Consider the following 27,872-nt stretch of genomic DNA (forward strand, 5'->3'; position numbering starts at 1 on the left):
ACATTAAAATCAGTAAATTTTATATGAGTTGCCTTTAATGAAATAAGCTAAAATAAATGTATATATTGAAGCATTTATTGACGTAAAGGAACAAAGCAAGGGGCAAAATGCATGACAAAAAAAAAAAAAGTGGATTTTATGAAGTCTCAAATCTAAAGCTTAATTTTCTCAATAAGAACACAGGTTTAACCATATTTACCATGCTACTATCTTCATTAGCTTGAACAAAAACTAATGTTTTGGGGGTTTTTTTACATTTAAACTTAGATGCAGAGCAGCTTCAAAACACTAGACTTTTCCCCATGCATGGCAAAATATAATTACGTTATTTTGTTGGAAATAATAATATAATACATTTCAACCGAACACCATTACAAACAAAGTAATTAAATATAACAACCTTAACAGCGAGCCCATTGTTTACCTTTATCGACAAGCGACTATTCATGCCTTTTTATCATCCCGCTCTACTCCATCTTAACTCGATAAATGTGCCTGTCATATAGCGCACTTGTATTGAATGTATTGTATACGTCAACCGGCAGTCAACCGAAATGGGACAAAATAGGATGAATGTGATTTTTCTTCAATCTGGGAAACCGTGATATTAAGTGAGGTGAAAGGTAAAACGGTCTCGTTTAATTTCGCGATTCTTGTTTGAATGGGAGTGTTATTTGCAGGCTGTTCAGGCTAACCGGATACCTTCGCTGTATGTCTGCTTGCAGCGCGCTGTGATGGTCATGGTGTTAATGATGGAATCGCAATGCGAGTACTTTATGTATTTCCCGGCCGTCCCCATCTCAGACCTGTCGGACCCCTCCAAATACCGCACGCTCCCGCGTCGCAGCCACCTTTATCTCGGGGAAACCGTGCGCTTTCTGCTGGTTTTGCGCTCTCAGAGCGTCGCGTCGGTGTCGGGATCTGACTGCAGCGGCTCGGAGCATCACAGCAGTCGCTCTTGGAGGGAGCTTGCCGGCTCTCTCTGCGCCGTGGCCAGCGTTAGCCCCGGCGACAACCGGCAGCGGACACAGCCTCTGTATCACGACTACCACAGCAGCGGGGACGAGTGTGTGGAGGATACGGACGATGATGATGCTGCGGAGGTGGGCTGCGCGGGTCGAGGGGGCCCGAGGTACCGGGGCTTCAGGGAATGCAAGCCGCTCCTCATTCACAACAACCCCGGCAACGGCGTGAGGGAATTCCGCAAGGCTCCTGTACAGGTGCTTAAACAAACACTGCAGTCTGTTGGAGAGTTGTTCCTTGTACAATTAAAATTCACTGCTATGCATGCAAATACATTTGATGATAACAACACGGAAGTGTTGATATTTCCTGTTGTACTATTTGAGAGATGTGTTTGCCTTTTCTTATGGCTGGCAACCATACAGAACACAGTCTCTTTCGATTTATAACTGAGGATAGTCGCTTTTGAGAAATATCATAAAATGATAGGATGTAAGTCACATAAGATGAAGACTCCAAACATCTTCTAGAAAAATAGCCATTTGATTTCACAGGAGGGGTTCACCTATGAGGTGATGCCATGTGGACACCAAATGTTGTCCTATATATTGATATTTGTAGTATTAGACGGAGAAAACCAGACAAAAAAGAACAAGACAGAAGATAAACAATCAGCTTCAGTGTGAAGCAATCGAAAGTTAGTCAACTAACACAGATGTTCATGAATCTGCACAGATAAAGTAAAAACCCCAAACCACTTCTGAAACAAACAAAGAGTTGGGTAAATGTGAAACTTTAAAAGGGCATGAAGATTAAAGTCATATAATTCCTATATTTAATTTCAAACTTAAGAAAAGTTCAAGCAGAACCTGATTTTACCAAGTGTGACATGTTCCTGGATCAACATCTTTGTTGACCCTGGAACAACAATGTGATTAACCAATCAAATTTGAAGAACCAGTTTACAGTTTTTGTGAAGTTTAGGCTTACAATCAGCGTTTGGTGCTTGTACATCAGTGTCATTCATCTATCATTTCCTCTGATTTTAGGGATTACTCATGGTTAAGGTTCGGTTTAGGCGTATGGATATGGTCAAGACTAAATTTTTGGATTAAAATGTTGTTCTAGGGTCAACAAAATATGTTGACCTAGGAACAGATCTAACTCAGCAAAATCAGGACGTGCAAAGTTCAACACAATCAAGTCAAGAATTTAAATCAAGAGTTTAGGACACGCATTTTCACACCAAACAAAACTGTGAAAGCACACCAAGGTGTCATTTAATGCTTCAGCATTTTTTCCTATTGCAAAATTCTCATAAGAAGCAAAGCAAGGTGATTCATTTTTCAAACAGAGGTCCATACTACTTTGTGAAATGAGGGCTTAGTCTCCTATTTGCACTGCTTTCTTGCTAGTCACACACCCAGTAGTGCAAATCTTTTTAAATGCACCATTCCAGTTTCAGAAGTCAGACATTACAGAGTTATGATACTCCTCTGTAGGCCAAGGTTGTAGGGCTTTGATATTGTCTCTGAAGTACAAGAACAAACTCTGTAACAGGCATTCTTAAACCTTTTTTTTGTCAAAAATATATTTATAAAATATATTTAGACAAAATATATTTGCTGGAAGTACTCCCTGAGATTTTAAGTTAATTTTTCCAATAATATAATGACACACCACATATTTTCTGATGTTGGTTAATGGTCACATGACATGCAGCTAAACAGATCTAGTCAAGTCACCTTTATTTATATAGCGCTTTATACAATACAGATTGTTTCAAAGCAGCTTCACAGTATTAAACAGGCAAATAACAGAATCAATGATGCAAGCTACTTCAAATATGAGACAAATTCAAATTCTTCTGAAAAGCAACATAAATATATTTTATAGTAAGTGGTTTTATCTAAACTTTAATGTAGACTCAAACCTCTTTTTACTTGAGATAGTGTCTCAGTCCACATTATATTCACACTGGTGTTTTAGGAGCCTAATCTAATAATAATAATATTATTAGATTAGTCACTTTCACTTTAATAATAATAATAACTATTATTATTATTATTATTATTATATTGACTCTAATTACAAAAATGAAGAAAAACATATTACAAACTACAATTGTACTGTAAAATAAAAATGAATATCTAATAATAATTAAATTTTTCACTAAAGGGTACAATGCTAATATTTATGCTTTAAATTATTCACATTCAAACTTTAAACATTTAAAATGCTTAAGTCTTTACTTTGGTGAAATACTTGTGAAATGCTGTAAACTTCTGCCCACAAAAATATTGGAAATTATGTGAATGTGTAAATAGAGTGAGCCTCCCTTACGAAAAAGAAGTTTATTCAAGTGTGCTATTAGTATACTTCTTTTAAACAAAAAATATAGGAAAGTATACTTTTAGTCTTTTTATGTACTTCTCAGAAATATACTTAAAATGACATTTAAGTATTCTTGACATACTTAGAAAAAGTCTAAATATATTTGAGCTATACTTGTGCTCCTAGAAACCATGTTTTCATTGTTATACGGTAGGGAACGCTAGTACACATCTTCTGTACAGAATTTCCAAAAAAACCACAGATGCTTCCACGTGTAATCTAACACGATTATCAGACATAAAACAGCATCAAAACTGTGTAACGTTATGGAATAAAATGTCGACCAATGAAGTGGAAATAATGACTGTCAAGCTTTGGGGTGGTGATCGACTCCATCTACGTTTTGATTATCATTCTGAATCCAATTCTCCAATTCATAGTCTTTTCAGCTTTTTGTTCAAAATGTTGTTTATTTCTTTATTTTTTATTTATGAAACTTACCCACATTCAAGTGTTTATAAAAAGAATACATGAAGCAAGAATAAAATGTTTTTGTTTGCGAGCAGATACCCTGTTCTTTCTTTTGATATTTTGTATGTTCAGATATTCATATAACAAAATATATACAAATTAATAAATGGGGACATAGTAGTATACTTAAAGTATGATGTAAAGTTCACTTAAAGAAAACTTATGAGTATACTTGCAGTATAGAACTACTAAACTAGTAGTTTACCGAGACTATACTTCAAAGTATACTAAAAATGCACAACAAGTATTTAATTAGTAAACTATCAGTATACCTATAAGTTCACTTTTAGTGTAGTTGCAGTACAAGCTAAAAAGTTTGATGTAAACTAGTTGTGTACTCAAAGTTTACTACTGTTATACTTAAAAATATATTTTATGTACTAGAAAGTGGGCCAATTTAGTCCAAAGGAGTATTGAAATAGTACACTTATGAGTATACTACTAGTACACTGATATTTGTATACTTACTACATAAAGTATACTTAAAAATATACTTGAACTTTACTTAAGTATACTTAATAAAATAAACTTGAAGTATACTACTTTTTGGTAAGGGCTAGCATACGTTGTGTTGCTAAATGCACATTACAGTTTTTCTTAATTGCTTTGGCTCAATTCTCAAATTAAAGTTTTTTTTTTTTTTTTTCTCAAAGAAATAAGTTCAGATGTCTGAACAGTTTCTTGTTCACATCAAATTTGAATTTGAATTTAAGCAAATTGCATGTGTTTTGATGCCACTGGCCAAGTCGCTGACACAACAACTATGTTTTGAAGCACTGAGTGAGTTACTATTTTTGCAGACATGCAACAGAGTTCTGATGTTCCAGCAAACAGTTGTGACAATTGCACTTACAGTTTAGAGAATGCTAAGGCTGTTTCGAAAAATGTGCAAAAGCGATTGAAAAAAACTGTCAACATATGCAGAGATGGGGTTTGCTGCATTTACTGTGAAATGAAAAACATTTAGATGCTGAATACATCAGTGCAGCACTTCTCTTTTAAGCATGTTTTGAAACTCACAATCCCCTTGCAGTTTCCTTCATGGACCTTTAGGGGTTTGGGAACCCCTGCTCTACACATAGACTAAAAAGAGTGTCTTTGCTTGTTCCATGTATCCCCTTGAAGTGTTTCACTTTGTTTTTTTAGTCTCCTGTGGATGAGCCAGTAGTTTTAAGCGATGAGGTCATTTTCCCCCTGACAGTGTCCTTGGATAAGCTCCCTGTCAACACTCTCAAAGTAAAGGTATGACTGATGTGTATGTGTTTTTGTGTTCTGTGTTTTATGTATTTAAGCATATGGTTGTGTATTTTCAGTTGATATTGGTATGGTGGCATTGGTATAAATAGAAGAGGAAGGAATGCATATTTTTTGCACATGATTGTGTTGCTGATTAGCAATACAAGTTTGTGCAAGGTGGCATGAGTGTGTGTGCAAGAGGTGTAGATAAAATCAAACATTGGTGCACATTATAGGTCATGTTGCATGTTTTGCTCTGATACATGTGAATGTATGTGTGTTACCTCACTGCAGATAATCGTAACTGTGTGGAAGCAAGAAGAGGAGAAAGCTGAGATCCAAGAGCATGGCTACCTCAGCATTCTCCAACAAAAGAGCCCCTGCCAAACATTTCGCCAGGATCTGAACACCTTCAAAGCTCAGGGTGAGCTCTTGCTTCCTTCATCACAATGATGCATGTTGTCATTATTGATTTAGGACCTTTTTCGCTCATCACTTCATCGCCATTGCTTTTTGCATTTGTTCTTTATCTGCTGTTCTTGTAAGTGTCAGTGTCTTATTTTTAGATTTGAGTTTTTCCTGCTGTGTCACTTACATTCTTGAAACTACATTCATGTATTTTGGAAAGCCTTTGTACTGTTAAATATTTTTTAGAAACCTATGCTGTTTAGGAAATTGTTTTAAATTGGTCTTGTTTTCTCTTGCTTGCTAACAGTCAGCACCACACTTAATGTTCTGCCCCCTCCGACTGTAAAGTGTCAGCAAATGACAGTCTCAGGGAGACACTTAACTGTCCTCAAAGGTAATGTCAGCCCTATTTCTAGCTCTTCTTCACATTTGTGACCCTGGACCACAAAATCAGTCATAAGGGTAAATTTTTTTAAATTAAGATTTATACATCACATGAAAGCTGAATAAATAAGCTTTCCATTGATTCATGGTTTGTTAGGACAATATTTGGTCGAGATACAACTATTTGAAAATCTGAAATCTGAGAGTGCAAAAAAATCTAAATATTGAGAAAATCGCCTATAAAGTTGTCCAAATGAAGTCCTTAGCAACACATATTACAAATCAAAAATTACATTTTGATATATTTACGGTAGGAAATTTACAAAACATCCTCATTGAACATGATCTTTACTTAATGTCCTAATGATTTTTGGCATAAAAGAAAAAAAAAACAATTTTGACCCATACAATGTATTGTTGGCTATTGCTACAAATATACCTGTGCTACTTATGACTGGTTTTGTGGTCCAGGGTCACATTTTATAAGCACAAATTATATATATACACACACACACACTACCGTTCACAAGTTTGGGGTCATTAAGGTTTTTTTTTTTTTTTTGTTAAAGAAATAATACTTTTTTCAGCATGGATCTATTAAATTGATCACAAATGACATTACAGACATTTATAATGTTATTGAAATAAATGCTGCTCTTTTAAAATTTCTATTGATCGAAAAGTCCTAGGTGGGGATTGTATCACAGTTTCCAGAAAAATATCAAGCTGCTTGACTCTTTTCAACACTGATAATAATAAGCAATGTTATTCGAGCACCATATCACATATCAGAATGATTTCTGAGAGATCATGTGACCCTGAAGAACAGAGTAATTGTTGCTTAAAAAAAATTCACCTTTGCCATCACAAGAATAGATTCCATTAAAATATATTAAAATAGAAAACAGACATTACAAATTGTAATAATATCGTGCAATATTAGCATTTTGACTGTATTTTTGTTCAAATAAATGTAGCCTTGTAAGTATAAGAGAGGTCTTTCAAAAACATTATATTACCAACCCCAAACTTTTGATGACGTGCAGGTGTTTTAATTGTCAGTGTAACTGTGATTCTCATTGTCCTAAAGTCTCTTTTTCAAAATAGAAGCCTCACTTGTGAATTTTTCATAACTACTAGTGTCTGTTTGTCTTTTGATTATGATATAATAGGTCCTTAATGGTCCTAATGTAAGGAAGTGAAGAAAGACATTCATACATCATTATAGAAGTAATAATTCCCCATATCTACACACCCAGTCTTCAAGGGAAGATGCTTGGATATGTTTATTTGGCTTTATTAGGCTGTCTTTTCTTTAAATCTCTCAGCTATGTTCAAAAAGATTTAATGCATTTATGGGAAAAAACATAGGACATAGGCTGAAAAGTTCCAAACATAGATTTTGTCTCCACTGCTATAGTATAAGCACATCAGAAGATATAATTTGTGCATAAGTAGGCCGTGGGGTTGTAGTGCATGCACCATCTCTTATTTTTGTGGTTTCTTTTATCTTTATGTGATAGACGTCCTGTTTATGTACGTTTGAACATTTGATTGTTTCAGTGTTAAATGGGAGTTCTCAAGAGGAAGTGTGTGTGCGTGACGTCAAAATCCTTCCCAACTTCAACGCTTCATACTTACCAATGATGCCAGATGGCTCGGTGCTGCTGGTGGATAATGTTTGGTAAGAGAAAACATTATGTGTGACCTCGCACACCTGTGAGTGTGATTACAATACATCCTCAAACATTCTGATTATGGTTTGTTATAAATTCTGTTGCTAATAAAACCTCTGCTATGTATTCAGCTTGACACACTTCAACATTCCAACATTGTTTTGTAGATAACACATGATATATTGGTTTACTTAATGGCTATCAATTAATTTTTTTTAAAAAGAAATTTAACACTAAATTTAAAAAAGTTATAGAATGTTCAACATTTAAAAATGTATTGATCGTAATGTCTGTAGCAAATTAGCTCAAAGTGAGATTAACATAATTAATCATATGGGTTGTTATCAATTATATTAATCTTCAGGAATTGACTGTAGCATTAATAGTACAATAAAATGATTTGTTCGTCCGCAGTACAGACAGTTTTAATCGTCTATTGACTCTAAGGAAAATTATTTCTCTGGCCACGAAAAATAATTTAAAAACCCGGAACGTTAAAGTGACCTCGTTCTGTGAGCAGCAGACACAGACAACCAAGCGTGAATACATATGGATATTTATTAAACTACACTACAGGGGAACATGCAACATCGAACTAGACACAAACATACACACATTAAACATAGATACCAACGCAAGGAAGGCATGGAGAGAGAGAGAGAGGGAGAGCTCGTGTGCAAGAGAGTAGAGTGTAATGGCAGGATTTACACATGAGCTAACCACAACCTGTTAAGAACCATCAGATAATCACATCACCTTAATTAAAAGGGGTCGAAGCCTAGAAGCGCATCTAAATAGTTAACAAGCGGTTACTTGCATTGGTTTTGTTGGTGCTGAGTAAAGTGTCCTGGTGCATGTATAATGCGTAGATTCTTGATGAATTCCTTTAGGAGTGAAAGCTTCATCATTCCAGCCTTGGGTTGACTGGTCCGAAGTGAATTGACAAAGTTACTGAACTTAAAACTGCCAGAAGCTCGGACTCCCCCCGGAAGGGGAGCCGCGAGATTTCCAAGGTGATAAGTGTGTCTCCAGGGCACCGAAAGTAAAGAGAAGACCTCGCTTTTTGGGTGTGGGAGAAGTTTTATCTGTTTTCTCTGTAACACCCATTTTGGTTAGTTTGACCAATAACAAGGCGCATAGTTTCTCGCATAGAAAGTGTTTCTTTGTCCCACTTGACACCTCATTTGCATGTTTTATGACTGGTCTGGAGAATCGGTGTAGTTTTTCCCACAGTACAGTAAAAATAGTATGATGCATTTCACAATCACATAGTGTACATCATTGTTTGAGGAATAAAGAGCAGATCATTTTGATACCAAGAAAGAGACATCTAAAATATATTAAACCAGAGATACATTCATACACCTGAATATGAGTGTTTAGAGCTTACTAGTACGAATAACGAGTGGTAACTAGGCTAATATAATAAGAAAACATACAAACAACACATGCATATACCAGATACATTTGTAACTGATTAATTACAGTATGGTCTAAATAAAAAAAAAAGGTCTCTATGTGTGTGTGTTATGTGTATTGCAATCCTGGAGGTAGTCCACTGGTCAGCCAGGCAGTTGGTGCCTGGTACAGAGGGTCATTTAGTTCTGATTGGAATGTGTTTGAAGTCCGATGGAGTGAACAGAGAATCGATCTGTTTAGCATCTTTTTGACAGTGAGGGGACAACCCATATAAAGTTAGAATGTGGGGCCAGGTCTGTGAATTATATGCAAATGTGAAAAGGCTAAAAGGGTCTCTTAAGACATAAAGTCCCAACGACCATCAAGGATCATAAGCAGATGCTACATGTCAAAATAATATTTAAATGCTTTATTTAAATTGATGTATACCCAATTTTGTTGCACCTTATTCTCTTGGAATATGTTTAACCATTTATTCACACTATTTTTTAGAATACAGAACCAAAGCCCAAAAACAAACTGTTTGAAATAGCACTGCTACTTCCTTGAGGAAATTCTTGATGGCTTAAGGAAAAATACAATCATGCACAAGCATTTTTGCCCATGATTTGATGTTTTTAAATGTGCTATACATTAATAATAAATTATATTTTTTTATTTTGAATGTTTTAATATTTCATGCATTGTAAATTTTACCCTTGCCGGATGCATCTGAGAGAGTTTGTAATACTGTTTATCTCATTGTTTATCGGCTTCAGTCATCAGTCAGGAGAAGTTGCCATGGCATCATTTTACAGAATGGACAGTGAGTCCAGTCACCTTCCCAGCATGCTCAGTGCTCTAGAGGAGCAGAACTTTCTCTTCCAGCTGCAGCTCAATAACCAGCCACAAGACGATTCAAATGAGGTGGGCTGTCATGATATTTTGTGTGATAACAGGCTACAAATATGTATCCCACAGCCATTTATTTTCTTTACCATAATTTAAAACTTTGATAATATAAATAAATTAAATAGCATTAATGAAATTTTATGTTTCTTTTTGCTACAGGGACTAGAGGTGCCATTAGTTGCAGTCTTACAGTGGTCCACTTCTAAATTGCCCTTCACCAACTCTATCTACACTCACTATAGTCTCCCTAGTGTGAGACTGGACCGTCCACGCTTCATTATGACCGCCAGCTGCCCCAGTGCGGTCAAGGCTCACGAGCATTTCCGGGTGCGATATACCCTTCTGAACAACTTGCAGGACTTCCTGGCAGTCCGACTAGTCTGGACACCTGAAGGTGAGGATGAGTGAAACAATAAAAACAAGTGCAATAAGTTTAAGAACAGATGGGTGTGCATGGAGCTGCACGATAATTGAATTGATTAGTGTGCCTGTTTTTATATATTGACATGTATCTCTGATAATATTTCAAAAATCATGGTGAGTGATCTCTATCAGCTGTTTAGCATCAGAATTAGTGATGCCAGATCATGAATGAGTTACTTGATCTAATCGGTCAAACAGGTTTGCTAAAAGGTCTGAAATTGTTTGTGATTCAGTTTGATTCATATGGACAGTTTATTCAAGCACTGAATCATTTGCAGCGGTTTCTTACAGTGGTGTAATGGGATTTTTTTTTAAGTCTGAAAACAAAAAGGAGACAGTGGAGGAGGTGAATTTTATTTTACCTACAATCTATTGTAGCTAACATCAGTTTGTCAGCTGTGAAGCAGTTTATTGGGCAGACAGCTTGTGACTGATTTTGAACAGTATCAAAAAAAAGAGTATTAAAATATGGGGACACTTTCTTTGATGAAGGATCAGTACTGATGAAAGGCTAGAAATGCTCCTTCTGGTAGGTATATGATTAAGTCTAGGATATGTTATTGTAGTATTATTTTATAATATTATAGTATTGTTTTTTATTTTTATATTTTCAGTTATTATAATTTTGTTATGTGCTTTTGTTGCATTTTTATTAGTTAGGCACCATTTCTAATTTTATAATAAATATTTTCAATTTTATTTAAGCTTTATTGCAATTAACAAAAGCAATGTTTTAATAGTTTTAGTGTTAGTACACATTAACAAAACTGGTTTGAAGAGGGAGAAGAAAGACTTTTTGGATCATGGTCAAAAATAGTGCCAAGAAGAGTGTTTGACCACAGTGGGGGAAATATAGAGGGTGTTAAACAGTGAGAGATTGCCAATCAATTAAAAAGTGTTGTTTGTGAAGTTAAAAGTGTTGCCACGCTATCAGAGACAGGCCTGATAAAAGCAAAGTACAGAGCAAAGGCAAAAGTCGCAAAATGTTATTTGCTCATAACTGAGGTGTGGTTCATGCTTGTAGATGTAGATAACACAGAGTTTGAGGCTACAGCTGTGTTTGTGAGTATTTGTAATGTTATGCCAGATGAGCTAATGTCAGGCTTAGCACATCAAACACGTATGAGTAAAAGAATCCAGACTGCATATTGACTGCATTGCAGATAGACAATAACACTTTTAAACTAATTCATATTTGATTTTTTTTAAATGTCTTTATGAATAGAAGGTTTAATGTTATTGTAGCTTTTGGCTTCTTTTTATGCTTATTCGTTTTTTTGTGTTTTAATTTTTGTAGGATGTTTTGCTTTTTTATTGATAAGGAAATTGCAGAGAGAACAGGAAATGATGGGGAGGTGAAGTTTAGGACATAACCAGGGTCAGATTAGAACCTGCATGTCTTGCATGAGCAGCACATCTCAGTGTGCCTGATTTGTCTGTTTGTTTGATTATAAATACAACATTGCTTTCTATTGTATGTCCTCATGGTTTTTGATCCACTCTTCTTCTCAGGTCGAGGACATAAAGAGGATCCTGCAGTGAATGCAGTGGTGTGTCATTCTCCTCTCAGTAACCTGGGTTACTGTCGAAAAGGCAGTACCCTTTCCGTCAGTGTGGCTTTCCAGATACTCCGAGCAGGTCTTTTTGAGGTAAAAAGTCATTACGTGTGTGTGTGTGTGTTTGTGAGACATGTGAGCAGTTCAGTATTTTATTTCACTTCCTTCAACAAAACCAATGAGTTACATTACTGGATCTACACACCTCAATATCCGCTATTCTGTTCTCTGTCTTTAGTTGAGTCAGCACATGAAACTGAAGCTACAGTTCACAGCGTCCGTGTCCAACCCTCCCCCTGATGCTCGTCCTTTGTCCCGCAAGAACAGTCCGTCAAGTCCAGCGGTTCGAGATATTCTGGACCGACATCAGGCCAATCTCAGTCTGGGCCGCTCTCAGTCCTTTTCTCACCAGCAACCATCAAAGTTTCACCTCACAAGGTATAGCGTTAAACATGCACACACACACACACACGTTTGTTTTTGTGAAAAGTGGGGACATCCCATAGGCGTAATGGTTTTTATACTGTACAAACTGTATGTGCTATCGCCCTACACCAACCTTACACCTAACCCTACCCCTTACAGGAAACTTTGTGCTATTTCAGATTTTCAATACACTCCATTCTGTGTGATTTATAAGTGTTTTGAAAAGTGGGAACATGGGCTAATGTCCTGAAAAGTCACCTTCTCCTTCTAATACCTATGTCATACCCTTGTCATTATATAAATTGATGTCCTCATTTGTCACACACACACACGCGCGTATACACAAACAGATGATCTTCATTTATTTCACTTGATGTAAATATGGTACAATCTTACAGTTTCTCTCTCACACATACACTATACACACTATATATGAATTAAATATGTTTAACAATAATTTAATATAGCAATACATTTATTTTTTTGTATGTTTTTTTAAATATTTTTGTTTGGATTAAATTTTTTTAAAAATATTTTTAAATTAATTTTAAAAATTCAGTAAGATTTTTTAAATACTTTTTTAATTTATACATTTATTCAGGAAGATGTAATAATGACCCCAAACCTTTGATCATACACAGTATTAATGGGTCTTTACATGAATATGTTTACAGTAGTATTTGTGGAAAACACCTGTTCTACAGCATTATCTTAGTTGACTGATTTAGAACATAGGCAGGAACTCTGATATAGCCTATAGTAAACTAGTACATCCTTTTACAACCACCTCAATGTTTTCTTTGTCAAATCATGATCATCTAATTTACGCAGCACAGGTCGATGTCTATGTTCATGTTTGTTTGGGTCTTACAGGACAGGCAGTGTTATGGAGCGCAGGGCCATCACTCCTCCCGTGGGCTCTCCTGTTGGACGGCCGCTGTACCTCCCTCCAGACAGGAACATCTTGTCACTCGACAAAATTGCCAAGCGTGAGTGCAAGGTGCTGGTACTGGATTCACACACCTGAATGCACACACACACACACACACACACACACACACAGGGGGATGAAGTAGGGATATTTTTGAACTTTGGCAAAGAATCATGTGTCATGAAGTAGTGTAAATCAAAAAAAGTGGTTTAATGCCTGTCAGTTTCAGTTCAGTATATATTTATTTAGTTTTCATTTTACTAGCATTCATTGTTTACATGCTGTACAGTACGATTATTTTAAATAATTTCAATGCAATTTACATGCAGCTACTGTTTTTGACATTTTCGACTGAAGGAATGAAAAGAAAGCATAAACACAAACAGGGTTTTTATTCTTTATCCATAGGATATTTCACTGGAGTTATGAAGTTCTGAGACTTGTGTCACATACAAGTTAAAATATTGTATTGATGGCTGTTTAAAGGGAGAATGGATGGTTATGGTTAGTCGTACCCAGACCGGATACATGAGTGCTTGTTTATTTAATAGTTTGGCAAATTTGGTAATGTTTTCAGCTACAAATTAATCTAGCACTATTAAAAACATTTTGCTATGTTTAAATCTATTCTGTAAATTTGGCTCCCAAAATCAGTACAAAAAAATGTAGAATTCAGCAGATTCTATCTGGGCCTAGTCATATCCATTGTAAAAGCATGCCACATACAAATTCATGTTTTTCTTTGTTTACTACTTACTATTGGATAGATTTTTTTGAATGTGTTTACATTTCATGTGTCAATACTGCCAGCATTTCCCTTCCAATATTGAATTCCTTTTTGTAAAAGTGCTTTTATTGTTTTCCTTAATTACTTGAAAGATGGTTTGCAATGTCATGCCTGTGAGCAATCAGACGGTTTTTTTCATTTTCAGTCCTGTACACTGGAATGTTTTTGGTCTGGCATTTATTGTACACTAGTGCCACCCTCCTCATCACCGATATTCCTTACTCCGTAGTTATGTGTGCAGCTTGTTAAATTAGTATTTATTTTATTCATCAAATTATTTCACTGCTGTAATGTTAACAATCCGGTTCATCAGGCATTCTACAGGTTTCCCATGTAATCACACATATCAAGTCACTTCTGGTGGAGGTGGAGCTTGTGTTATTGGCAGACACCATTTTATTTCTGCTACTCCTTTTATGGCATTAGAAGTATTCTGTCACATTCCTGCTGCATTGTGTGTTCTCAAAAATGTGGGATCATTTTTCTTTTGCTCCATAATGAGCTCGCCCTTCTCCCGCTAGATGTCCGGGAACAAACTCCCAGTAAGCATCAGGGCAGATGCTGGTCATATACAGTAGTATTGATTTCTATGCATTTACACTGAACATCGGACTTTATACAGAGAGCTTGATATGTACAACCCCTCAGGCTGTAGTGATAATCAATAATCAACAATCAACTGGCGTAAAGAGTCAGAGCCATTTAATGGGGTTACGATTGATTTCTTTTATCAATGTTTACATTTCTGTGCACATCATGTGAGGACTACTGATTAATCCTTGGGACTTAAAAACCTTTTCCTTTGTTGTGGAATGTTGCACATGGTTTTATATTGTGTCCAAATATAGGATCTCGAATGTTTAATTTTTTCAGACTAAATTGTTTAGACAGACTACTTAATCTGCGGAAATGTAACAATGATCCAAAACCGTATTGTGGATGTAGGTAATACATTTTAATATAAACACTGTGATGTATTTTAATTTTCAAATGTTCAATTCATTTCACTTGCAATTTCCATATTTGCATCTTGGCCAGTTTTCTTGTTTTGGACTGTGTTATTGTTTTACATTTGAAAAATTGTGAAGAAAACTTTCTTGCCACAAGTGGATAATTTGCAGAACAAAAAGATTTGGACTGTCATGTTTATTTTTTTTTTGTAAGCACTTTATTTAATTTTCAGTAACTTATTTGTTTTGAAAAAGAAGGAATGCTCAAAGGACTGGCGGCTGGATATTATGTTTTCCTGGACAGCATGGGTTAAAAACTCTTCAAAAACATTTGGATTCTTTGTTTTTTAGCCTCTTGACAAGGCACATCACAGAACGATTATGACTGACAACTCTAACCACCGGATTTACTCCCAGTCTGTATAAATAGGTTGAGGTTAGAAGTTTTACAGAAGGTATCAGAGCAAATATATGTTGAGTATTGCGCTTGTATTGTTTGTTCAGACTTTTTGTTTTGGGTTTTTTTGAATTGCCAAGACCCGCCAAGAAGCTCTTCTGGTGGAAAGTCCTTGTGGAACTCAATCATTTAGATAGCTGGTCAAGCAAGACAATTTTGACTATACTCTTCTATGAACTTCTGCTTTGCACTTTTTCTTTAGTTTGTTTATGGTTTGTTTTTATATGCCTTTCATTGCTGTTTGAAGTGTTAACAAAAGTGTTCAGAGTCATTGGAAATGTTGTTGGTTATTGGAGTGTTGCACTTGAACAAGTTAAATAAAAGCAGCTAGGGCATAAATTGTCTTGTATACTTATTTAAAATATTAAAAACTATATTTTCAGAAGAAAATATAATTTATTTCACATCAGATGTTCATAGACATTTGATAATTGCACTCATTCCCCAAATCAAAACACAGCTTACACCAAAAATTACAATGAAGTTTACAAATAAGTTACTGAAAAATGTAAAATATTAACAGAGGTTAGTTCACATATTCCACAAAGACATTTAAAATGAATAAATATAAACAAAATCTCATCAGCAAATCATTGTCAAAAAACTGAGGTTTTGCTTCAGAATGTAGTAGCCTTCAGCACACTGTTGTCTGTTCCCTGCTGCTTGCCCTCATCAAGAGTTTCATAAGGATGATCTGTGGACAAATTTAGAAATGCTCAAATTACAGCTCACATTATACGTTTCAGATTTTTTTTTAGAAAGAAAAAAGTATAATAAGAAGTCACCACATACCTGTCTTTTTGTTCAGCTCAAATGTACTTGAAGCATAACTCATCTTTTTGCGGCTGTGTAAAAAGAGATTAACAGTCATTGATTTGCCTTATAAAACCACAATATTTCAAACTACTTCAAGTGAATGCTTGGCTTGGTAGGTTTTTGATTTTATTGCAAGATCAGTGTTAGATTTCAATCAATGTTACCTGCACTTCTTGTAAATGCACACGATTGCTGTGACTATGAGGATGACGCCAAGTGGCACGAGGACTCCGATCAAGATAATAGCTGTTCGATCTACAAAACAGCAAGCAGGAAAAACCTATTACATATGACTGGCAAATATGGTTTAATGTTTTAGATTAGATTAAGAATTTTACTTTAGGAATGAATACAGTCCATTCACATTCACTTACCCAGGCCTTCCTCGGAGGGGATTTTAAAGAGCTCACAGTCTGTTCCCTCAAAACCTTCAGCGCAAGTGCAGGTATAACCAGAACCATCTGGTTTATCCACACAGGTACCGTCATTCTGACAGGGTGAGCTCAAACATGGAGTCGCTGAGAGAGAAAGGGTTAAAAATCAAAAGAAGTTAAAAATGTATTACTTTTTATTACAGTTTATTACTCATCTGAAAGATCTGTAATATATGAAAGTTGTTTCCACCATGGGAAATAATAATAATAAAAAAAAAAATCGCACAATTCTGAGTTTATATCTCACAATACTGTCTTTTTTCGCAAAAATCTGAGCAAATTGAGAGTAAAATAGAGAAAACATGGACTCAATGAATTGTGAAATGTAAATAAGAATTCAGAAAGAAAAAGTAAAAATTGCAAGATGTAAACTCAGAATTCATGTAAAGATGTAAAGTCAGAATTTCTATCTCACAATTCTGATGTTTTTTTTCTTCTCAGAATTGTGAGGAAAAAGTCTGATTTGTGAGAAAAGTTTTATCCCATGGCAGAAATGGGCTTCCATAGTTATAATTAACTTTACTATATGATATCCAATTCCGTATCATTCCTGGACTAGGACAACTCTGAAAGCTATGCATTATATATTTATCAAATACATTTTGAGTCAGAATATGTTGTGTAATATAAAGAGTGAAGCAGCTCACATCTATAACAGTCGCGTTTGGTGTCGTACACAGTGCAGATCTCATTGTCTCCACAGCCCTTTGTTTGACACGCTGCACCAGTGGTAGTGCATTCGCAACTCTGTGAACAATCCTCCGTCACAAATGTCTCCTTCAGCTGCGGGTGGAAGGGTACAGAGAAACATGATCAGCAAGTGCAATGTCTTGTGCACTTCCTTGGACATCATAACCTTTAACCTGTAGTGTCTGACATGCATCAAAAGGTTCACCTGATAGTAGCGATCGAGGAAAGTGCATCCACACTCGCTGTAAGGCACACAGTCTTGGTCGCTCAGGACAAAGCCAGTGGCGCACTGACATCCCTCCACACACTGTGTTTGCTCACACTCAGAGGGAGCCGCCAGGTCTGCACAGGACGCCGGGCATGGAGTCATACAGGGGGAGTAAGTGCTGTTGGGCCCACACTGCAGACCTAAATCACAAACATAAACGTTCATGTTGTTTAGTGTCACATGATCCTTCAGTAATCATTGTAATATGCTGATTTTGTGCTCAGAAAACTATTTTATTTTTCATACCGCAATTCAATTCTTGTCTCCACAGCCCTAGTTTGACACCCAGATCTTGGCAAGCCCGAGCATAGACGGCGTAATTTTCACAGCGCAGCTCTTCACTGCCCTGGTCGGCGCATAGGTCAAACACACAGTCCCTGCAATGCAAACACACACGGTTATGAAGGACTGTGCATCCGTACCAATACCCGCATATTACAAGTTTATCTCATTCAAACGCACAAGCACACACATGCTCTTGTACATAGTGCAACACACACCCACTATGCATTACGCTATCCTCTGAGCTCAGAAAGTGAACTCATACTTGTCACTAGAGTGCACACACCCTCACACACAGACACATGCACTCATTACTCACTCCTGGAAGACATCCGGAGCGCTCACAGCATGACAGGCATCGAAAGGACCAGCAGGGTCACTGAGAGCCCCACACATTTTATTCCCGTTCAGCTCCTCCAGCTGAGCATTTGTGCAGCCTGTCGTATCAAACCCTGAATCTGGATCGGCCTCCACTTCACGCCTAATAGTAAAGAAGCCAGGATTTTTAGGGGTGGGACTATGCCAGACTATTTCAGATGATTTATTTAATGAGAAATATCATCCCAGTTGATTTATAATGCATAGCATAACAGATACTCTGAGTCTTCCGTACTTGTGTAGGTGCACCATCTTTGGTAGAGATGTGGTACGAAGACCCGCCTGTCTGTCAGTCACTCTCCAGCTGTCTCCAAACTCATTGAGGTTGCGGGTCACTGTGCCGTCTGGTTTTGTGTACTCATTACGGTCGTTTCCATCATAATTACCGCACAGACCGAGCACACGAGATCTGTATACACTAGGCAGAGTCACCACTTCAGGGAAAAAGAAGAGAGCGAGAGTTTTTGTTAATATATACTTTACAAAATACGCAAAGCTGTGCATAAAAAATCCTTGATAATTGTGTGGATGCGAGTTTTGAGCTACCTCCTTGAGCATTGCCATCAAAGCGCACAGAAAGGCCAAAGTCAGTTGTGAGCATCACATAGCGAGACTTTGTTTTTATGTTAACTCCACGTACAGGACTGAACGGTAGACCGACTTTCTCTCCATCGACCTGATGGAGAAAAAAATGCAAACACATTCATGATATTGCCATTTTACTATATGGTGTGGTCCATATATGAAGTCTGTTAGATACAACTATTTGGATTGACTACATGTCGCATGAATCCCTCACCAGCACTTTTTTCTTCTGCTGCATGCGAACAGTAATGCCGTACACATCCACATAGACCTCGCGCAGGAGTGATACACGGCCGATGCCTCCTTGCCGCTGGTTTTTGCCACGCACTATGAAAGGGGTGAGGGAGCTGGGCAGAGTGGTGCTCTGAGTTAATACATATGTATGCGCTCCCTGGTAGTGGTGATTGTATTTGTCAAAGGTACGATAGTGAGGGTCCCCAGCAATACTGCAGTCATCGAATTCTATGAGAAGTAAAAGAGGTTTGAGTTAATTCATGAGGTGGACATTAAGACTAACCTGCTTCAAGGCTCAAACATTTACATTTCTTTAGATGCCCACAAGTTGCAGTCATTAAACCCCAAAAACTTGAAGAAGTAGTCCTTGCTAAGAGAAAATGTGTAAAATGTTGCCAAATGATTGTCTTTCATGTATAGTAAATATGAATTTTTGGTTGGTCTGAATTAAGTAAATTGATGTGGTTGTTCCGTCATTCTAAGTATTTCTCATTGCAAAACTGTCCTGAACTCACTCTCAGGTTTGCAGTAACGGTCTCCATTGCTGTCAAGATCACAGATCGAGTTGTCATTGCATTCAAAGGACGTGCAGGACAGCACACCTCCAAGGCTGCAGCTGCACCTCTGTTCGCAGTGGTCAGTTATCCACGAATCTCCCACCTGAAATATACCAGGCAGTATTGTCAAATTTTTAAACAGCATTTATTTTGTAACACCATAAACGTTTTACTATCACTTTTGATCAATTAATGGTTTCTTGCTGAAGAAAACTATTAATTTCTTTCAAAAAAAAACTTTTGAACAGTAGTAGAATCAGTAGGCAATTCTAGCAACTTTACTCACATCATGATACTCTCCACTGCTGTCAACACACCCGCAGCTTGAGAGGGGAACACACTTGCCATCACTTAGCACAAAACCTCCATTGCACTGGCAGCCCTCGACACAACTATTAGGTGGTAATGGGCAGAATACGGGGAAGAGATCGGCGCAAGTAGGAGGACATGGTGCTGTGCACTCAGAATAGTGACTGTTTGGTGGGCACGGGAGAGCTGGAAATAGATGTACACAAAGGAAAGAGGTTTGACGCATTGGATTTGAATGACAATGATTGTCTGATATATTCAGAGGCCATTTCTTCCTTCAAAATATGCATAGATATTCATTAATATTTATGCATAGCCTAGAGGTTATCAATGAAGAATCTAATAAATGCTTCATTTTCTCAGCATCACAGTTCTGCTCTTTTGATCTTTACAATTCTAGCCAAATTATTCTTCCTCCTGTCACCCAGCTCAGCATAACATTCTCAGCATATCTCCTAGTCTTTTCTTCTCTCTTTCTCTTTCACTTACGACAGAAGGTGCTGTTTCTCCAGCTGATCATGACTCCAGCGCTATGACAGGCCTGGGCGTATGCTTCAATGTTATCGCACAGAGTCGACTGCATGCCATTATACTCGCACATGTCATAGATGCAGTTCCCCAGGAAAGATTCTGGAGGAATGAGAGAGTGACAGGGCTTGAAGAGATCAGATAGTATAGACGCCGCACACTGTGACTTGTACATTTCTTCCTCATTCTCGTTGCAGTTGGGTTTGTCATCAGGCCGTTCGTCAGGTTTGCACCTGCGGATGGAGAAACGAGGCATGGATGAACACAAGAGAAGAATGAAGACAAATGAAACTACTAATTTTTCACTTAAATTCATATGTATTGCAAGTGAATCTGCTATCTTTTGATTGCTTTTTTCTGAATTATGGAGAGGGACTTAAAGGAACCAAACAATGTAACACTCACCCGGGATCACTGTCTCCTTCTGCCTTCCAGCTGTTACCAAGTTCAGTGACATTACTGGCTGGCTTGCCGTCAGGCATCAAGTTGTCATCAGAGGAATCTCCATTGTAGTTACCACACATTCCACATACCTGTAAGACGAAAGTTGAATTACGGGAAATCAGTGAGTGATATTCAAATCTGCTTGTGGAAATTCTTTCACTTTTCTTAATGCAATTCAGACATCAGGATAAAAAAAGGACCAAAAAGGAAACTGTCTGGTTTTTTAATCAAACATTATCAAATATCAGGTAGTAGGTGTGGGGGTGATATGACCAAAATTGTTTATCATGATAATGAGTAATTTTAATTCACCATAACGATGTATATCACACTATAGCTATTTTTGCTTTAAATTAGGTCTTTATGATATCAGTATTTTTGACAACATAGAAATTTCATAATTCTTGTCACCAGAGTCAATATCACAAAAGAACTAATACTAGCCTAAATTAAAAAAAAAAATCTCACTGAAGACAAGTAAACAGTTGGTAACACTTTACAATAAGTTTCATTAGTTGACATTAGTTAACAACATTAGTAAACATGAACTAAGAATGAACAATACTTCTACGGCATTTATTAATCTTAGTAAATGTTAATTTCAGCATTTACTAATGCTTTATTAAAATCACAAGTTGTGTTTGTTAACATTAGTTAATGCACTGTGAACTAAGATGAATAAACAATGAAAACCTGATTTTCATTAACTAACATTAACAAAGATGAATAAATAGTGTAATAAATGCATTGTTCATTGTTTGTTCATGTTAGTTAATGGTCCCACTTTATATTAGGTGGCCTTAACTACAATGTTCTTACATTTAAATTAATCATTTGATACAATGCACTTATTGTGTACATAAATGTTTTTACATTGTACTTATATTTTTAAACATACCTGTATGTAGTTACATCTGTAATTAATTTCTGTAATTACATTTATAATTACTCTGTTGACCCATCCCTTACACCTTAACCCACCCTTAAACCTACCCATACCACCAAACCTGTCCCTAACCTTACCCATATCCCACCTCGATAGCATTAAAAGTGTTTTGCAATACAATAAGTACATTGTACTTATTTTTTGATGTAAGTACATAGTAGTTAAGGCCACCTAATATAAAGTGTAACCGAAAGTAATTACAAGCAATAGGACAAAAAAGTACAACAAATAAATATATAAATATATAAAGTATAAAGTAATCAAATGTATAAAAACACTGCATATTCTTCATTGTGTAAATATATATATATATATATATATATATTTCTTCTTATTAAAATTACAAAAATGATTTAGTCAAGGGTAGTGAGAGATTTTTTCTCTTTTGTTGTTTGATTAATATGAATGACAGACAGCAGGAATATTAGACTGCTGTAATTTTAAGCGCTGCCCGGATCCATTACACTATCACTCATGTGTTTTCTTACTCAGCTGTTTGTTTTCACGTAAGACCTAAATTACTGTGTTTACGAGGATACTTGCAAAGATGGGCATTTTGACACATAAAAGTGTGTGTGTGTATTTAACTGTTCAAGACCTATAAGTCAGTTCAATACTCCTGTGCGCTATGAGCACCGTCTTTACATGCACGTGCCTCTCTGACAGTGCTTAGAAACAGACTCTAAGACAGCGCGCACATATAGCAAAATGAGGTCTCTTTCTCTGCTGATTGCGTTTCCAACGGCTTAAAATCACTTGTTTTTTAACCCCGATTCTTAAAAACTCATGTAAACGATAGCACAGAAACGTCACGTGAGCGTGTAAGCACTACATGTTGACAAATTTCTACTGGTATATCGCCCACCCCTATCAGGTAGGGAGATGTTATAACTTTATTTTTACGTAGTTTCAAACCTTGTTGAAATAGTCTCCAGGCACTGTGATTTCAATATGGTGCACTCCATCAAACTTCACAATCAGGCCGAAGTCAGTGTCCAGTACGGTGTTTACTCCACTAGTGAACACCCGCGCCTTGGCTGAACTGATGTCATAGGGGGTCTTTATCCTGCGTTCATTCACCTAGTCAGTGGACAGAACAAATATGAGTACAAGCCAGAGATTTAGCACAATCATATCACTGAATGCATAGAATCTTATCTATGATATTAAACAATATTTCACTGTTATATCCCTATTCATGATGTCTAATCAGAAGAAGACATGCAAATGCAGCCTAGTGAAATCCACTATTGCATCTCTTCCTTTCTCCTTCTCAGGCTCTCACCAGTACTCTTCCATTCTTGCTGATAGTGATGTTGGCAGTGGGCAGGTAGACGGTCACAGAGCGAACATACGAAGCTTCTGGTTGGCCGCGCTCTTCGTTTTTGGCCACAATGGTGAAGGGTGTCACCATAGAGGTGTCGCATATCGCCACCAGCGTGTAAGTGCAGGTACCCATGTAGGTGTGCATGATGCCATCAAAAGTGTAGTAGTGAGGATCACCAGCAATGTGACAAATGCCCACTCCTGCAAAGAAGGTCAATAAGCATGTGTCAAACAGATAGACAGACAGAGAGACAGACAGATAGAAAGACACAGAAATAGATAGACAGACACATAAGAAGAAATAAAAAGATTATTTAGTGTATGTACCTGTGTTCACACAGCCTAGTTCACCATCATTGACCTTACATTCCTGAGCGGGACCACATTGCCATGCCTCGCATGTCACTGTATTGAAAGGTGAACAAACACAGCGCTCTGTGCAATCATCTTTTGTGAACCAGCTGTCTCCAACCTAAAAAATCAAACAGATAAGCATTAATAATTGAAATGGACAAAGGGACAATCCTAAACTAGAAATGAACACATACATAATTAAACTACACCTTTATTCACAAAAATGTGAACGGAAATTTGTTCAATTTGTAAGAAATTATTTCAAATTTGAAAACAGAAGTAAGTTTCATTCAGTCTTCTCAAGAACTCACAGGCCTATAGTTGTTGTCTTTGTCAGTGCAACCACACTCGCTGAAGGGCACACACTTGTCCCCACTGAGGACAAACCCAGGGTCACACACACATCCCTCAACACAGGGCTCAGAGCAAGTGCCTTCAGATCCAGGGTCCTGACAACTGGCTGGACAGGCTGAACCACATGACTCATAGTGACTACCAACCTGACATTTAATAGCTGGAAGAAATAGAAAAATAAAAGAGTGGTGTTAAATGAACCATTGCAATGGGGCAGAAGAGAACAAATGAATGAAAACAGTTAGTAAAAAGAGAGAAGGATGGATGAGAAACTGGGACTATGGGCAGAGATGGAGAAAAATAAAAGTACAACTGTTTTAGCACAGCCAGTTTAGGAACTAAAGAGACACACGGCACTCGTTGATCACTCCCTAATTGAAGGGTGCACACTACAAAGGCTGAGTCTTAAAAAGGTTACCAGGATACAGTTAATTGAAGGTTTTAAGGGTGCTTTACAGAATGTCTGTAGGGCTAAAACACTTACGACAGAAGGTGTTATTCCTCCAGTTAATTGGCACCCCAGCTTGAGCGCACAGATCAGCATAGCTTTGAATAGCTTGGCACAGTGCCACTGTGGCGCCACCAGTGCCACACTGATCAAACACACAGTTCTCAAAGTAAGGATTGGGAGGCACCACTGCATGACATGGCTTGAAGATTCCTGGGAAAAGAATAAGTAGGTCTTTAATGGTGCATAAAACAGGTGTTGTGTCACTATAAAACTGAGAAGCTCAATGCACTGAACAGATGTGCTGGAATATAGTCATGAATAGAGTAGAATGAGGCCTATTCTACATTTACCCTTTACTCTTCAAGTCATGTTCAAGTCATAGGTCACATTCAATCCAAAATGTATTACAATGATTGTAGTCAAACTGCCCAAAGCAGACAAATAAATTCATAAATTCTAACATAAACATGATTTATTCTAATTAATGCATTAAGAAGGTGAAATAACATTTGCAAATGCAAATGCTGACTCTGATATTAGCAAAAGAAAATATTTCTAAGCAGCACAAACAATCCATTGTGAGTGTGAAGGCAACCTATAAGAGTAACTATAGGTGATTAAGAAATGTGACACTAAGCCCCGAAAGAATATTTAATTATTATATCCTTTAAACAAACTCTAGCATATGCTGATTTGAAATTATTTAAAAAAATAAATAAATAAAATAAAAAACTGCTATAAAAATAATATCACATACATTTTTAATTGTGATAAAGCTTTTTATGCTTTTTTATTCAGTGACCTTATCATTAAAACATTTTAAAACGTATGCTTGTATGAGTGCATGTGTGTCTCACCATTGGGGTCGGTGATCATGCCACAGCTAGTAGGTTTCTGTGCTTCATTCTCGATCTTGTCATCACATTCAATGTCTCCTCCACCATGAGTACAACTGTGCGAGATAGGAACAGGCATGAATGATTAAAGCTTTAATGATAAAAGTGTATATTTAGAAAGAAATCTTACTATCATTGGTGCACTGCACGATTAAATATGCTTTCACTTACTCTGGTCTGTCGTCAGGCACCTGCCAGCTTTCTCCAAGCTCATTGGTGCTGTCTGTTGGCGTTCCATCTGACTTGATGTTGTCATCATTAGAATCACCATTAAAATTTCCTGTAATATATTATTATTATAATGACTCATATCAAACGATTATTTGGTTAGTAGTAGTATAAAGTAGCTTTTGAATCTTCATCAGTTAGTTAGATGACTAAATTTGCAGTGCTTACCACAGAGTCCACATAACAGTCCACTGTAGGAGGAAGGCAAGGTGACATCTGCATGGTGGTTTCCATCAAAACGGACACGCAATCCGAAGTCTGTCTCGAGCACCACAAATTTGCCACTTAGGAAGATCTTAATACCATTTGACAGTGTGACAGGCACAGTGACCTGAACTCCATTCACCTGCAGGATGTACAAATAAGGTAAGCACAAGAATGGACTGCTGTTCTAATCTCCTGTAATCTGTTCCTTACGTCTCACAAAACTTGGAAATGTCCCTTACCTGAACTTTGCGACCCTTGCCCAAAATGATGGTTGTGTCATGCACATTGATGATGACAGATCTTACATAAGACACTTTCTTGTTATTGTCTCTGTGCTCGTTCTGTGTCTCCACAGAAAAGTATGGCAAGCCCGAGGTCTCGTTACAGGGTTTAGTGAGAGTGTAGGAACAGGCACCCATGAAGTGATGTACTTTATCATCAAAGCTGTTATAATGAGGGTCACCAGAAACTGAGCAAATACCAGTACCTAAAAGAGAAAGAGATAAAAATGGAGAGATAAAACCCAGAACGTTTAGTTCCATGTGTCAGCAACAGGTTTGTGCAGAACTGAATGTTTGTATGCGATAAGATGCTATAAAATGTGTAAACTAGTATTATATTTGTTACCAAGAGGTTTGCAGCCATAGTCTCCATCTTGAAGTTGGCAGCTCTCAGTAGGAAGACAGCTGGTGTTGTAACAGTGAATATTTCCTCCACCCTCACATGTACACTTTTGTGTACAGCCGTCCAGATACCAGTTCTCATTTACCTAAATATGGCCACATTGATAGGAATGTGTTAGAAAATCCACAAGTCAAGCACATTCCTCCTATTTTACACTTTATTAAAATTCTGCAGTGTGTTGTAAACAATCTTATAGGCGATACAGACGCTACTAGAATTGGGTTTGATATAAGATTCATGCATTGATTCATATAGTGACTCCTTCGTCCAGTAGGTGGCGACAAGTGTCATGTTGTGTTGTGTACTAAACATTTAACTCAAGCGAATCATTATAAAATATAGTCGATGCATGTTTTATTATCGTTTTGTCCGATATAATCATCTATTTTAATTATTGTAAACAGTAATAGCAAATGAATGAATGAATGCAATTCACGCTCGCCGAAACTGATTTCAAGTCAGGCATTAACGGGAATCAAGCATAATGACAAATAACTGAAAGCGACAAACTATCTGAAAGTGATAAACACAACAGCAGCAGCACAAATTAAATAGCAAACTGTAAAACAATAAATATTAAAGAATTAAATTAATTTGCATAATTTATTCACGCCGCGGTGCATTGCTGGAACTCGAGTACTGTGTTCATCACAGTAGCTTTAACTTACATCCGTTTTGGTCAAATGTGCTCACTTTCGACAGAAACACAAAAAGCAAGTCATTGAAGAGATTGTTGTTTGGCTATTTGAGTTGGTGTTTAAGGCACTTTTTGATGTCAGACATCGTGCTTGTCATTTTCTTGCAAGGATAATAACAAACATAAACAGCAGGCCTAAAGAAGTCATATGAAAAGGTATGAGCTATACTCAGTTTCCTTCTACCTTTAATAATTTATTTGTCAATCGGCTATTTAGGTGAACTACAAGAGCTAAAATGGTGAATAATACGGGGTCCCATTATTGTCTATGGCCCCAGAACCTCACGGTTCGGCCCTGGTGTTGAACTCACTGGATGGTAGGAGCCTGAGGAGTCCACACAGCCGCAGTCTTTAACAGGGACACATTTGTTGTCACTGAGGATAAAGCCAGGGTCACATTCACAGCCTTCAACACACTTCTCACTGCAGCCCGGTGGTCCATTGATACCCAGACATGTCTCCGGACACGAGCTCACACATATGGAGTAATGGCTGTTTGGAGGACATACCAGAGCTGAAGAAAAATGGAAAAACAGCATTAAATTATGAAAATAAGGTTAATGTGGGGATACAGTATGTAGTTTCCTAGTCACATGAACCATTCCTCTGTGATGGCATTCCTGTCTTCTCTGCCTTGGCCATTAAAGGCATAAAAGCCCCATGAATAATAAAAACAATAAGGCTAAAGTTAAAGTAAGTGTTCTGCTCTAGCTTTTTCTATTCTAACCTTCTGAACTGCATTCACTTCAATAATTTATATTGTGCATTAGAGGGAGCTGAAAACAGGCTTGCCATTGGGAATGTGAAATATGATTCTTGCATGGATGTAAGA

The 27,872-nt window shown here is 37.1% G+C and overlaps 2 protein-coding genes across 3 annotated transcripts in view; one reads left to right on the top strand and one right to left on the bottom strand.

The window, feature by feature from the left end:
* The first annotated feature begins 320 nt into the window (after nt 1-320).
* trappc14 (trafficking protein particle complex subunit 14) lies at nt 321-15,701 on the top strand. 2 transcript variants are annotated; one of them, XM_058783359.1, is made up of 11 exons: nt 321-623; nt 726-1,220; nt 4,975-5,070; nt 5,359-5,488; nt 5,780-5,866; nt 7,420-7,540; nt 9,710-9,857; nt 10,002-10,236; nt 11,778-11,914; nt 12,060-12,259; nt 13,121-15,701. In XM_058783359.1, exons 2-11 carry the CDS (start codon nt 735-737, stop codon nt 13,272-13,274), a joined length of 1,794 nt encoding a protein of 597 aa, XP_058639342.1. In that variant the 5' UTR covers nt 321-623; nt 726-734; the 3' UTR covers nt 13,275-15,701. The 2 variants fall into 2 exon arrangements, with proteins under 2 accessions (XP_058639342.1, XP_058639343.1); XM_058783360.1 differs by lacking the exon at nt 321-623 and having other exon boundaries at nt 632-1,220.
* Nucleotides 15,702-15,763: 62 nt separating this feature from the next.
* zanl (zonadhesin, like) overlaps nt 15,764-27,872 on the bottom strand; it is a 28,653-nt gene continuing 16,544 nt past the window's right edge. Inside the window, 26 exon segments of the mRNA XM_058781669.1 lie at nt 15,764-16,066; nt 16,165-16,217; nt 16,353-16,443; nt 16,563-16,706; nt 17,270-17,405; nt 17,518-17,720; nt 17,827-17,957; nt 18,182-18,343; nt 18,476-18,674; nt 18,787-18,916; nt 19,040-19,287; nt 19,575-19,719; nt 19,903-20,111; nt 20,415-20,686; nt 20,859-20,986; nt 22,759-22,923; nt 23,129-23,370; nt 23,497-23,641; nt 23,835-24,037; nt 24,362-24,538; nt 25,186-25,280; nt 25,396-25,504; nt 25,621-25,798; nt 25,899-26,146; nt 26,287-26,428; nt 27,352-27,554. Coding sequence (XP_058637652.1) covers nt 15,990-16,066; nt 16,165-16,217; nt 16,353-16,443; nt 16,563-16,706; nt 17,270-17,405; nt 17,518-17,720; nt 17,827-17,957; nt 18,182-18,343; nt 18,476-18,674; nt 18,787-18,916; nt 19,040-19,287; nt 19,575-19,719; nt 19,903-20,111; nt 20,415-20,686; nt 20,859-20,986; nt 22,759-22,923; nt 23,129-23,370; nt 23,497-23,641; nt 23,835-24,037; nt 24,362-24,538; nt 25,186-25,280; nt 25,396-25,504; nt 25,621-25,798; nt 25,899-26,146; nt 26,287-26,428; nt 27,352-27,554 — 4,235 coding nt within the window. The 3' untranslated portion in view covers nt 15,764-15,989.

Source organism: Onychostoma macrolepis, chromosome 07, assembly GCF_012432095.1.
Source record: "Onychostoma macrolepis isolate SWU-2019 chromosome 07, ASM1243209v1, whole genome shotgun sequence".
Classification (NCBI taxonomy): Eukaryota; Metazoa; Chordata; class Actinopteri; order Cypriniformes; family Cyprinidae; genus Onychostoma; species Onychostoma macrolepis.